Below are 13468 nucleotides of genomic sequence, written 5' to 3'. Positions count from 1 at the left end.
GGTGCCAAGGACACCAGGCACTTTCTGGGCCCCCAGAAAGCCCAAGATATAGTGACAGTTAGAAAGTTAATAGCAAGTAAGAGTGTGCCAGGTACACTGCATGTTTCTTGTCACAACCAATTCCAAGAGGCAACCTTCCTTGAAGTTCCAGCCTCAACCCACGGAGGATCTCACGCGGGCTTCATTGGAGATGGCGTGACAGTTCTTGCTGAATACTTAATAAACTCACTCATTCAAAACCGAAAATATGGCTGTCTCTGGACCATGCAGAGCAGTGGTAACGGTGATAGGGCAAGGAGGCAACTCAGGGCAAAGGAACTCAATTGATTTTTGTTCCGGGGCAGGCATGATTCATTTGAGGGCAGGCATGCACATATATGTGGAAGTCCAAGGACAATTGGTGGTCTCCTCTCCCGCCACCACATGGGTCACAATCAGGTTTTGCAGCGATCCCTTTACCGTCTCACCAGCCAACTTTTCTGTTAGGGTCTCATGTAGCCCAGGCTGGCCTCCAACTCTCTTTGTAGCTAAGAATGCTCTCCTGCTCTACCTCTCAGGTGCTGGGATGACAAGCGTGTGTCACCATGCCTGGATCTCTTTGGAGAGAGCATTTTGCTCTTGGTGATGACATAGGAGGCTGAGCAGGTGTGACTCATCTTTGCACATTTTGCAGACCTACCTGGTATTTCACACACTATTCCATTCAGAAACAAACAGGGGAGGCTTGGGCTGAATCCCGTCACTGCACTATCAAGGAGTAAGACTTTTGTTTCCGTTTTTTGTAAGATTTGTTGTATTTCTGGCCAGGAATGGTGGCACACACCTTTAATCCCAGCACTTGAAAGGCAGAGGCAGGGAGATCACTGTGATTGAGGCCAGCCTGGCCTACATAGGGAGTTTGAGGCCAGCTGGGGCTATACAGTAACATTCTGTCTCAGAAACAAACAAACAAAAAAACCACAAAAATTTATATTATTGGGGGGGTGGGTGCTGGAGAGAGAGCTCAGTGGTTAAGAGAATCAACGGCTCTTACAGAGGACCTGGATTTGGTTCTCCACACCCACATGTGACTAACAATTGTCTGTAATGGCAGCTTCCGGGTAGCCAACATTCTCTTCTGGCCTCTGTGGGCACTGCACACATGTGGTGCACTTATATACATGTAGGCAAAACATTGATACACAGTTTTTTAAGATATATTTCATTTTTAAATTCTTAAATTTTTATGTGTATGAATGTTTTGCCCACATATTTGTGAGTGCACCTGTGCATGCAAAGCCCAGAGGTCAGAAGAGGTTCAGATAACCTGGAACTGAAGTTATGGACAATCTGTTATGTTCATGTGCCAGCATGCCATGTGGCTGCTAAGAATTGAATCCAGGTCCTCTGCAAGAGAAATTAGTACTCTTAACTGCTAAGTCACTTCTATAATGCTGATTTATTTTCTTTTTAATTATGTGCATCTCTGTGTTTGTGTATGTGAAAGTGAGTACAGGTGCCCACAGAGGCCACAAGGGTTGTTGGATCCATTGGAGCTGGAGTGGTTATGAACCCCCTGACATAGGTGCTGGAAACTGAACTCAGGTCCTTTGAATAAGTGTTCTTAACTGCCAAATCATCTCTGCAGTCCATAATACCTGCAGTCCAGGTATGCAGCACATACCTGTCATCCCAGCACTGGGGAGGTGGAGGCAAGGGTATCAGTTACCTGGTTATAAGAGTATCTCAACAAACCCAAAAAAATTAAAAATAAAGTTTATTTACTTTATGTTGGGTGTTGGTATATGTGATGTGTGCCACAGTGTGTGTGTGTGTAAAAGTTAAAGGACAACTTTCTGGAGTCAGTTCTCTCCTTCTGTAACGATTGGACTCTCTCTCTGGATGGAGATGCACCCTTGTCTCCTCCTTTAAGGGTTACTCAGGGACCTGGGAACACCCTCGGAAGATGGGTTCACCTTAAGACTGCATTTTTTGCCAGGTGTGGTGGCACACGCCTTTAATCCCAGCACTTGGGAGGCAGAGGCAGGCACATCTCTGAGTTCGAGGCCAGCCTGGTCTACATAGTGAGTTCCAGGACAGCTGGGGCTACAGGGAGACCCTGTCTCAAAAAGACAAAAAAAAAAGACTCTGTTTTTCTTTCCCAGAATTCCTGTCCCAGTGTGGTCTCTGTGAGCTGGGCCACCATTCAGTTCCTGGGTCTGTCTGCCTTTTCTCAGAAAGATGTAATTTTCCTTTTCTTTTTCCTTTGGCCAGCCTAAGTATGTTTTTAAACTCCTTAAAGCTTTGGGCTTCCTTACTTTTTCATCTTTCTTTTCTTTTTGAGACAGGGTCTCCCTGAAGCCCTGACTGGCCTGGAACTTGCTATGTAGACCAGGCTGGCCTCGAACTCACAGAGATCACCTGCCTCTGCCTCTGAGTGCTGGAGTTAAAGATGTGCACCCCCTCACCAGGCCTTTGCTCTTTTTCTAGAGCTACCTCCCCACTGTGTGGCCACCTGCCCCAGGTGACTGTCCTCCAGGCAGCACGGTTTCTGTTCCTTCTCTCTAGTCTCCTCCTCCCCTCCAGGCAGCTTGTCTGCCCTGGGAATTTCCTTTTTCTTTTTAATATTTTATTATTTTTTTATGTCTATGCATGTATTGCCTGCATGTAGGTAAGTGCACCCGTGTCATGCAGTGCCCACAGAGGACAGAAGAGACTGTCGGATCCCCTGGAACTAGAGTTATGGACAATTATTATCTGCCACGTGGGTGCTGGGATTAGAACCCAGGTCTTCTGCACGTACAGTCAGTGTCTTAACCACTGAGCCATCTCTCCAGCCCTGTCCTTTTTTTTATTTTACATGTATGAGTGCTTTGTCTGCATGTATGTAAGTGTACCACATGTGCAATGCCTGTGGAGGCCAAAAGAGGGTGTTGGATCCCCTGCCAACTGTAGTTAAGAGGTGGTTGTTAGCCACCATGTGGACACTGGGAACTGAACCTATTAGTCCTCTGCAAGAGCAGCCAGAGCTCTTAACCACTGAATCAGCTCTCTAGCCCCATGGGGATTTTTCCTTTTAAACTCTAATAAATTGTCCTCAAGCTTCTATTTGTGTCTGTTCCTAATTCTTTTATTTATTTGTTTGTTTGTTTCTTTGGGTAGGACTGAGAGGGTCTCACTATGTAGGCCTGACTGGTCTGGAACTCACTATATAGATGAAGATGGCCTTGAACTCACAGAGATCTACTTACCTTGTCTCCTGAGTGCTGGGATTAAAGGTGTGTGCCACCACACTTGGCCTAATTCTTTTATTAATGAGTAAGAACCCCAAGAGGGGATCCTGCTTTCCAGGGTATCATACAGTGCCTCTATGGGAACTTCAAAACATTTCTTAAATTCTCTCATTGGCAGAGGAGAAAAAGGTTCCTGTAGAGGATCCCAGTTTAGGTCCCAGCAACCACATAGCAGCTCAAAACTGCCTGTAACTCCAACTCCAGAGAATTCTAAGCCCCTTCTGACCTCTAAGTACACCTGTACCCATGTGCGTGCACACACACACACACACATACACACACACAATATGAAAAAATTAAAAATTTTTATATTAAGAAATTAAAATATATTTAAAATGCATTTTTACCACCTTTTATTTCATGAAGTTATTTAAGGAGGTTGGAAAAGAGTACAGTGCTTATGGCCAGATTCCTTGGGTTTCTGGCTTCCAAACTGTGTTCTATACAGGAAGAACCCTTTTCTTTTTTTAAACAGGGTCTCACTATGTAGTCCTGGCTGGCCTTGGAACTCAGAGATTGATTTGCCTCTGCCTCCCAAGTGCTGGGATTAAAGATGTCTGCTGCCAGGCCTGGCCAAAGGAAAATAATTTTAATATGTACGCATTTATTGCCTGCATGTAAGTGCACCGTGACGTGCAATGCCCATGGAGGTCAGAAGAGGCTGTCGGATCCCCTGGGATTGGAGTTATGGACAGTTGTTAGCTGCCATGTGGGTGCTGGGAATCGAACTCAGGTCTTCTGCAAGAATAACCAGTGTTCTTAACGACTAAGCCATCTCTCTAGCCAGGATTTTTTTTTTTTTTTTGTCTTTTTGAGACAGGGTCTCCCTGTAGTCCCAGCTGACCTGAACTCACTATGTAGATCAGGCTAGCCTTGAACTCACAAAGATCTGACTGCCTTTGCCTCCCAAGTGCTGGGACTAAAGGCATGTGCCACCACACCCGGCTAGAACTTTTTTTTTAACGTGTATTGAGTATATTTGCCTGCATGTAGATTAAGGCATTGTTGTGTGTTGGGGGACCCTGTTGCTAAGGTTGTAGTCCTCCATGTCCAGATAGCTCTAAGGGGCTCGGCGCCATGGAAGGACTCCCTTTCTCAGTGGGGCCTCCTGCTCTCTGCCTGACTTATCTGGAAAGTGCCACCAAGCACGGATGCCTGACCTTATTTGGAACATGACCTTTGGCATAGTTACCTGCAATAAAACTGCCCCTAGTTTTTTTCTATATAATTAGGCATTGCCGTATAGTCGGATGATAACATCCCCCTACTAAATAAAGCATACTATGAGCACCTATCAGCTGAGGCTTTGGCTGCTGCCCCCACACTATATTTTCCCTGACCCCCACTGAATAAATGGAGCCATATCCCTGAATCCGGAGCCGTATCCCCGAATCCGGAGCCGTATCCCCAAATCCGGAGCTGTATACCCGAATCCGGAGCCGTATCCCTGAATCCGGAGCCGTATCCCTGAATCTGGAGCTGTATACCTGAATCTGCCTCCCCAGAAAGTCTTTTTCCCTTGTGCTCACTGCCCATCCTGAACCCGTTAGTCACTTCTGCTCCCTTTGTCCTTGTGGACCAGTGGCCAGCAGCCCTCAGCCCTCGAGGGGAGGGAGAGACCCACAGTCGTGCAATGCCTGCAGAGGTCAGAAGAGGATGCCAGATCCCCTGGAACTGAGTTAAGGACAGTTGTTGGCCACCATGTGGGAGCCAAACCCAGCTCTAAACCGCTGAGCCATCTCTGCAGCCCCCAAGGGAAACTTCTTGATGCACTGGGGTCACAGAGGTCTAGGGGTCAGGAGAGGACGTGAGGAACACCACCAAGAGCATGGAAATATTTTTCAGAAACTGGACAAATGAGCATGTGGATGCGCGAGCTTTCAGTGATGTATTAAAGTGGAACCGAGGCTCTCAGCATCTGCATCGGGGGTGGGGATGACTACAGCTCGCCCTGTTTGTGGACTCTGCTGAAATGGTTGGCCTTCCTGTGAAACTTCCCTGCCATCATCTCCTTCTCATCTTCCTCACGGGCTTTCTTCACTTCTTCCTTGGCCTGTATGGCATCCATCTCCCTTTCTGGACCCTGAAGAAAGAGACAGAAAAAAAGGCTGGGGTGGGGGCTCATTTGGTAGAGTGCTTGAGCTCAGTAGGTACAACTTGAGAGGCAGAGTCAGGAGGTACAGGGTGAATTCAAAGTCAGCAGAAGCTACATTATCAAGATTCTCAAAAAAGCTAAAGGGCTGGAGAGATGGCTCAGCATTTAAGAGTGTTTGCTGTTCTTACAGACGACCCAGGCTCAGGAGCTGAAGAAATGCTCAGCAGTTAAAAACACTTGTTCTTCCAGAGGACCTGGGTTCGATTCCTAGCACCCACATGGCATCTAATGACCATCTGTAACTCCAGTTCCAGGGGATCTGACATCCTCTTCTGGACTCTGTGGGGCATTGCACATATGTGGTGCACTTACATACATGAAAGCAAAACACTCGTATACTTAAAATAAAAATAATAAATAAAATATTTTAAAAATGTGACCCAGGCTCAGTTCCTAGCACTCAGTCAGGTGATTCATAACCACCTGTAACTCCAGTTCAAGGGGATCCAATGCTATCTCCTGACCACTGCAGGCACTGCACACATGTGCATAGACTCACACAGAGAGACACATATACATACACATTTTTGGACTTTTTGAGACAGGGTCTCCCTGTAGCCCCAGCTGTCCTGGAACTCACTATGTAGACCAGGCTGGCCTTGAACTCACAGAGATCTGCCTACCTCTGCCTCCAAAGTGCTGGGATTAAAGGTATGCGCCACCACATCCGGCATAAATTTGTTTTTATTTTATGTGTATGAGTGTTATGCCTGCATGTGTTGAAGTGAACCTGTGTCATCCAATGCCTGTGGAGGACAGAAGAGGGCGTTGCATCCCCTGGAACTGGAGTTACAGACAGTTGTTTTAGATGGATAGATGATAGATAGATAGATGATAGATGACAGATAACATATAAATATATATAGAGAGAGAAAGAAATTAGCTCATATAGATAGATAGATAGATAGATAGATAGATAGATAGATAGATAGATAGAAACACAGAGGGTTTGGTACAACTCACACTTTCAGACATTTGAGCAACATCTTGAAATCTACCCCAAAATAATAAGGAGCCACCATCTAAGAGTGCATAGAATATCCTTATGCATACAACCCCAAACTAAATACAACCAAAGCCATACTAACAGAGTATTGCATAAACATTCTTTAATACTCACAAAGGAAGAGTGAGGTACTCCAGGACTGGGAGGAATGACTTCTAGAACACTATTTCGTAAGCAAGCTTACTAGGCCTTGGGCTCCTCTTGTAACCTAAACATATGACTTTAATCCCTCATGATCCTTCCTTTCCCCTGACCAAGAACAATGTGTGTGTGTGTGTGTGTGTGTGTGTGTGTGTGTGTGTGGTGTATTATAGATATAACAGCACTAAAAGCATTGAATATTGTTGGAAGCAATGAATTATCCCATTTGTGCTGCAAACAATAGGTGGGATTAGATTGATAACATCTGTTTGTGGTTCTGTGTGCTATTCTGAGTCGCAGGGGTCAGAAAGGGGAAAATCCCCGGATAAGACAGGTTCCTTACTCTTTCCCCATTAAAAAAAAATTGTTATTTTTTATTTTATGTGTATGCATGTATTGCCTGCATGTAGGTAAGTGCACCCGTGTTGTGCAATACCTGAGGAGGCCAGAAGAGGCTGTCAGGTTCCCTGGGACTGGAGTTACAGACAGTTGTTGGCTGCCATGTGGGTGCTGGGATTCAAACCTGGGTCTTCTGCAAGAACTGTCAGTGTTCTTAACCGCTGAGCCATCTCTCCAGCCCCTCTTGCCCCATTTTATGCTGGATATATGGTTTCAATAAATAGAGAGCAAGGCCTTTGTTCAAAAACAGTGAGAGAACTCAGAAGGAACAAGTCCTCAGAACGGATCTGGCTGACTCCTGGATCCAACTGATACCAAGGGGTCAGGCTGTTTTTGTTCAGGCACAGCCATAATCTCAGCTGGAGAGATGATTTGGGGGTAAAAGCATTTGCTGTATGAGTATGAGGACCTGAGTTCAAATCTCCAGGACCCACACTAAAAACCCAGGCATGGCTGTGACATGCTTATATTCTGAGTGCTGTAGAGGGTGGACACAAGAGGATCACAGGATCTCAAGAGACTAAGGTAGAACACACACATAAATTTCAAAAGAATGAGGTGTTAACACAGGCACTAGTAGAAAGACTCACAACACTGAAAACGTTGGAGAGCTGGAGAGCTGGTGCAGAAGTTGACAGCACTTGCTTCTCTTACAGAGGACAAAGGTTCTGTTTCCAACATGTGCATCAGGCAGTTCAGAACTGCTTATAACTCCAAGGGAATCCAGTGCCCTCTTCTGGAATCCAAGGGCACTGAATTGGTCTTTTTAAGTCAGGTAGCCCCAGCTGGCCTGGAACTCACTATGTAGACCAAGACGGCCTTGAACTCACAGAGATCCATCTGCCTGCCTCTGCCTCCCAAGTGCTGGGACTACAGGTGTGCACCACCACACCCAGCCAAATAATAAATAGTAAAAATAAATAAATACTTGGGGCTCCCACTCTGACTTGTGTAAGTAACCTCTAAAGCTGATGTGTTGAAGAGGCTTGGTCCCCAGCTCAGTGCTACTTTGAGGTGTTAGCACTGGCTGCTATTAACTGAAGATGACCTTGGTTGGTTCCATTCCCAGCACCCACATGGCAGCTAACACCTGTCTGTAACTGCAGTTCCAGGAGATCCGATGCCCTCTTCTGACCTCTGTGGGCGTTGCATGACACAGGTGCACTTATGTGCAGGCAATATACTCATACACATAAAATAAAAATAAAAAAAAATATTTTTTTAAAAAACGAAACATTCAAAGGCCAGGTGTAATCACTCAAGCCTTTAATCCCAGCACTTGGGAGGCAGAGGCAGGAGGATCTCTGTGAGTTTAAGGCCAGCCTGATCTACATAATGAGTGCCAGGCCACCAGCTGGGGCTACAGGGAGACCCTGTCTCAAAAAAACAAAAAACAAAAAACTTAAAACATTCTACAAAGGCTGATCAGCTGATTAGAACTTCAGTGACTGTGGAGAGTTAGGACTACTGCAGGTCCAGAGCCTATTACCATTTATCTTGGACCATGTTTAGCCCCTAAATACCTACTCCTTGCCCGCCTTTGTTTCCGGCTTAACATCCTGTGACTAACAGATTAAAAACCTTTTGGAATGTATTATCTTAGCACACCACCAGTTTCAACCAACCAAAGACTGAGAGTCATCAGTCAGCATCTGAGACCTGTAGCTGAGATTTCTCTTTTGCTGTATCTGCCTACTCAATGTTTCCACCAATGTGTCTGAAGTGTCTTCATTTGTGACTTTTCTTTGTTCTGTTACTATAAAAACTTCCTGAAACTGCTTCCACGCTAGAATATGGAATTTGGGGTAACCTGAATCTGTGTTCCCACGGTCACATTTGGCTCCAAAACAAACTCTTATTCCCTTTGAGGTGAGAGTTGTGCTTTTGTGTTGACAGATCCCAGCACTCAGAGGCTGAGGAAGGAGGGTTGTGACCCAAGTACACTGGAGATGCCAGGACTGTGGGATGGCCACCAGGGACAGTGGCAAGTGTGGCATGAATCCAGCTTGAGCCTGGGAAGCAACCTGCTATGGACGACAGTCAGAGAAGTGTAGCTGCCCAGGCCCTCTGGAGCCCAGAAGATTGTGAGATTTTTGCTTAAGTGTGGCATGGTTCTTTCCTCTTGAAATAAAACGGAATGTAACTTGTTTTGGATCTTACAGGAGTCCACAGTTAAGAGACTTCAATTCAAGACTTTGAACTTTTAGTGTCTGAATTTTATTTATTTATTTTTGTTGTTTTTTAAGACAGGGTCTCCCTGTAGTGGAGCTGGCCTGGAACTCACTATGTAGACCAGGCTAGTCTTGAACTTACAGAGATCCACCTGCCTCTACCTCATGAGTGCTGGGATTAAAGGTGTGCACCACCACATCTGGCATGTTTGAATTTTTTAAAGATTGTAAGACTTTTTTTTTTTTGTCTTTTTGAGACAGGGTCTTGCTGTAGCCCCAGCTGTCCTGGAACTCACTATGTAGACCAGGCTTCCCTTGAACTCACAAACATCCACCTACCTCTGCCTCCCAAGTGCTGGGACTAAAGCATGTGTACTGACCCGGCACAAAACAAATCTTTTTTAAAAGAAAGAAAAAGTGAGTAAAGGCACTTGCCATTCAAGCCTGATGACCTGAGTTTGATCCCTAGGATTCACAGAAAGCCACATGCAGTGGTGTACATCTATAATTTTGGTACTCCCATGGCACATTGGGAGATGGAGACAGAACTGTCGGAAGCAGGTGCGCCAGCTAGCTGGAGTGTACAGTGTGGCAGAAACAGGACAGACTCTGCCTCAGCAAGGTGGGAGGAGAAAACTGACCTGCTAATTGTCCTCTGACCTCTACACATGAATTGTAGCATGTGTGCACACACATACACACACACACGCACACACACACATACACACACACAGAGAAATTAATAATAAGGAAATTTTTTTGTATTTTTGAGACAGGCTCTCCCTGTAGCCCCAGCTGGCCTGGAACCCACTATGTAGACCAGGCTGACCTTGAAATCACAGAGATCTGCCTGCCTCTGCCTCCTGAGTGCTGTAATGAAGACATTTTTAAGCAGTGGGGCCTGATGGGAGGTTGTTGTCATTGGGGACTGTCCTAATGGACATTGAGGGACACTGGAGTCTTTTCTGCTCGCTGGCTTGCTAAGAGGTGAGCAGCTTTGCTCTGCCACATGTCCCCACTGTGATGAACCACCCTGAGACAAAGCAAAGGATAGAAGAAATCTCCAAAACCATGAGCTCATTCAACCCAAAATTTTTAAAATTATTTTAATTACTTTTAATTATGTGTGTATGTGTCACTTGTGTGCAATGCCTGTGGAATCAGAAGAGGGCGTTGGATCCCCTGGAACTGGAGTTGTAGATGGTTGTTAGCCACCATGTGGGTGCTAGAAACTGCTGGGTCCTCTGCAGGAACAGCCAGTGCTCTTAACTGCTGAGCCAGCTCTCAGCCCCAGCTTTTCTTTTTCTTTTATTTTTTAAATTTTATTTATTATTTTAATTTTATGTATATGTGTGTATTGCCTGCATGTAGGTAAATGCACCTGTGTCGTGCAATGCCTGAGGAGGTCAGAAGAGGCTGTCAGATCCCCTAGGGCTCGAGTTATAGACTGTTGTTAGCTGCCATGTGGGTGCTGGGATTCGAACCCGGATCTTCTGCAAGAACAATCAGTGTTCTTAACTGCTGAGCCATCTCTCCAGCCCCTAGCTTTTCTTTTTAGATCATGGTTGTCTCAGTGACAGGAAGCTGATGAGCACAGCTACATTTTCATGAATTTCAGACACTGGACAAGTTTGTTTGTGATGACTGTGGTGACTGTCAACTTGACAGGATTTTGAATTGACAGGCCTCTGGGCACAGCTGTGAGGGAGTTTCTAGACTGGGTTAACTGAGGTGGAAAGACCCACCCTGAATGTAGGGGCACCGTCCCATGGGGTCCTGACTGAACACAAAGGAAAACGTGAGCAGAGCGCCAGCACCCATCTCTCTGCCTCCTGACTATGGATGTGATGTGACCAGCCACCCCCACTCCCGCCACCATGACTTCCTCATCATGATGGACTGATTCTCCAACTCTGAGTCAGAACAAACCTTTCCCTCCTATGTTGCTTCTGTCAGGTACTTTATCACAGTGACAGGAAATTAACTAAGACAGGAATGCAACAGTATTTGTTTTGGGGGAGAGTGCTGACTGGCAGGGATGAATGGAGGCTTCCAGAATATTGGCATGGTGGCGTATTTTAAGCAGGGTGGCATATAAAAACTTCATCAAGCCCACGCCTAGGCTTCAGGATGAAACTTATAAAGCTAAATGAAAGATAAGAGGAAGGGTAAGTGAAGCTAGGCATGGTTGCACACACCTGTCATCCCAGCACTGGGGAGGCAGAGGAGGAAGGCTCAGGAGTTCTAGGTCAGTCTCAGCTACATAGCAGGTTTGAAGCCAGCCTGAGCTATATGAGACCTTGTCAAAAAAGAAAGACAGGGCTGGAGAGATGACTCAGGGGTTAGGAGCACTGGCTGCTCTTGAAGAGGACCTGGATTCAGTTCCCAGGACCCACATGGTGACTAACAACCATCTACAACTCCAGTTCCAGGGGCTCCACTCCCTCTTCTGGCCTCCACAGGCATTGCACACATGGTACACTTACATAGATGCAAGCAAAACACTCATAGACATCAAATAGAATTTTTTTTTAAACAAAACAGAGATGGTGGCACACACCTTTAATCCCAGCACTCGGGAGGCAGAGGCAGGTGGATCTCTCTGAGTTCAAGGTCAGCCTGATATATATATAGAGAGTTCCAGATCAGCTAGGGCTACAGGGAGACTCTGTCTCAAAAAGAAAAGAAAAAAAGAAAAGAAAGAGAGAGACTAATCAGATGACTGCATACCTTGGTTTCCCCCCAAGTGGCCTTGCCAAACTTCTCTGCATACTCTTCATCATCTGTGATGAGGAAGTTATCAAAAATGGTTCCAGATCTCACCTGTGGATGGAGGCAGACCACCGTTGCTGATTGAGACATGCAGCAACCTTTCATACACTTAGCCATGCTTAGTCAGCATAACAGTGACCAGCTGCAAATGCTGATGAAGCCTGTTTCTAGGATGGTAAGCCACACTCCATCTGGGGCTCAGGGGACTAATCACATGTCCTTAGCATGCGGAAGGGCCTGGCCTCCATCACTAGCACCAGTTTGTGGGTAGTGGGCATCACCTAGGAGCTAGCCAGGATGGTCCCACCCCAATATATACCATGGCTGATGGGAGCTCCAAGCAGGTAAGTGCTAACCCTGGGAAAGGAACTCCAACGGAGGCAAGAATATCGGACCCAGAGCTATTAAAACAATGCAAACTCAAAGCCACATCACCTGCCACAGCTCCAGGCCGATGGCACCAATATTCTCGAACTCGGAGAGGTCATACTGCATCAGGTAGCTGGTATGCTTCATCTTCTGGTGGAGCCACACATCCTTGTTGATGGCCTCAGCTTTCAGGCCATCCTGCAAAAGCAGATGCAGAGGCTGGGACCCTGTAATGGCAGGGTGGGACAGAGACAGAGGCTTTCCCAGGGGTCTCATGTCGCACCTGGTAGGGTGGCTTCTGCAGCCAGTCCCCATCCAGCTCGCTGTTCCAATCACTGGGCTTGCTGCTGCCTGCGTCCAGAAAGTGCTTCTCCCAGTCCTTCCAAGACAGAAAGCAAGGGGATTGTGGAGGCTCCATGAGAAAAGGGAAATGCTTTTTAAAAACAGTTTTATTAGGTTTATTTATTGTGTGTGTGCACACAGGGCACATGTGGAGTCAGAGGAGAACTTGCAGAAGTTAGTTCTCTCCTTCCATCATGTGGGTCTTAGGGATCAAACTCAGGTCATCAGGCTTGGAAGCAATCACCTTTACCCACTGAGCCATCTCTTCATGCCAAAAAATCTTTTGGTGCATGTAGGGGTGGAACCCAGGAAGTGTGTATGCTCAGTGGGGGTAGGAACAGAACCCAGATTGCCTTGTGTGCTTGGGGCACTGCATCCAGATGGGAAATTCTTAGGCAGGTGGGGACCTGCCTAACTCTGTCACAACGTCTCTTCCTCTTCAGTTTAGTGGTCTAAAGCTGTTGGACTGGATCCCAGCAAGTGCTTGGGGAGAGGACACTGTCTGCTTGCTGTGGTGGTTTTGAGGGTTCTTTCCTCTGTGTGTTTTACCTAATGGAGTGGGGGAAGGACAAGAAAAAGGAGAGGAATGCAGGGGGGCTGTACCTGTGTCAAAGACTCTACAAGGCCAAATGGCTGAACTTCAAGATTATGGAGAGTTAAAATTATCAAATTATCAGGGCTGGAGAGATGGCTCAGCGGTTAAGAGTGCTGACTGCTCTTCCAGAGGACCCAGGTTCAGTTCCCAGCACCCACATCGTGGCTAACCAGTTAACTCCAGTTCCAGGTGATCCAATGCCCTCTTCCGGCCTCCACAGGTATTGCACACATACATGCAGGCAAA

At 46.4% G+C, this 13468-nt stretch overlaps 1 protein-coding gene across 2 annotated transcripts in view; it reads right to left on the bottom strand.

The window, feature by feature from the left end:
• Positions 1-5141: 5141 nt before the first annotated feature.
• Positions 5142-13468, bottom strand: part of Calr3 (calreticulin 3) — a 32362-nt gene continuing 24035 nt past the window's right edge. Inside the window, exons 6-9 of one of the 2 annotated variants that reach the window (XM_008824659.2) lie at positions 12569-12664; positions 12352-12483; positions 11875-11967; positions 5142-5355 (exon numbers count right to left, since the gene is read on the bottom strand). In XM_008824659.2, coding sequence (XP_008822881.1) covers positions 5212-5355; positions 11875-11967; positions 12352-12483; positions 12569-12664 — 465 coding nt within the window. In that variant the 3' untranslated portion in view covers positions 5142-5211. The remainder of the gene's footprint in view (positions 5356-11874; positions 11968-12351; positions 12484-12568; positions 12665-13468) is intronic. The other variant, XM_008824660.2, reaches the window with a different exon arrangement.

This window comes from Nannospalax galili, unplaced genomic scaffold (genome assembly GCF_000622305.1).
Source record: "Nannospalax galili isolate Female #2095 unplaced genomic scaffold, S.galili_v1.0 scaffold529, whole genome shotgun sequence".
Lineage (NCBI taxonomy): Eukaryota > Metazoa > Chordata > Mammalia > Rodentia > Spalacidae > Nannospalax > Nannospalax galili.
Note: the sequence above shows the minus strand (reverse complement) of the source record. Positions and strands in the feature narration are given on the sequence as shown.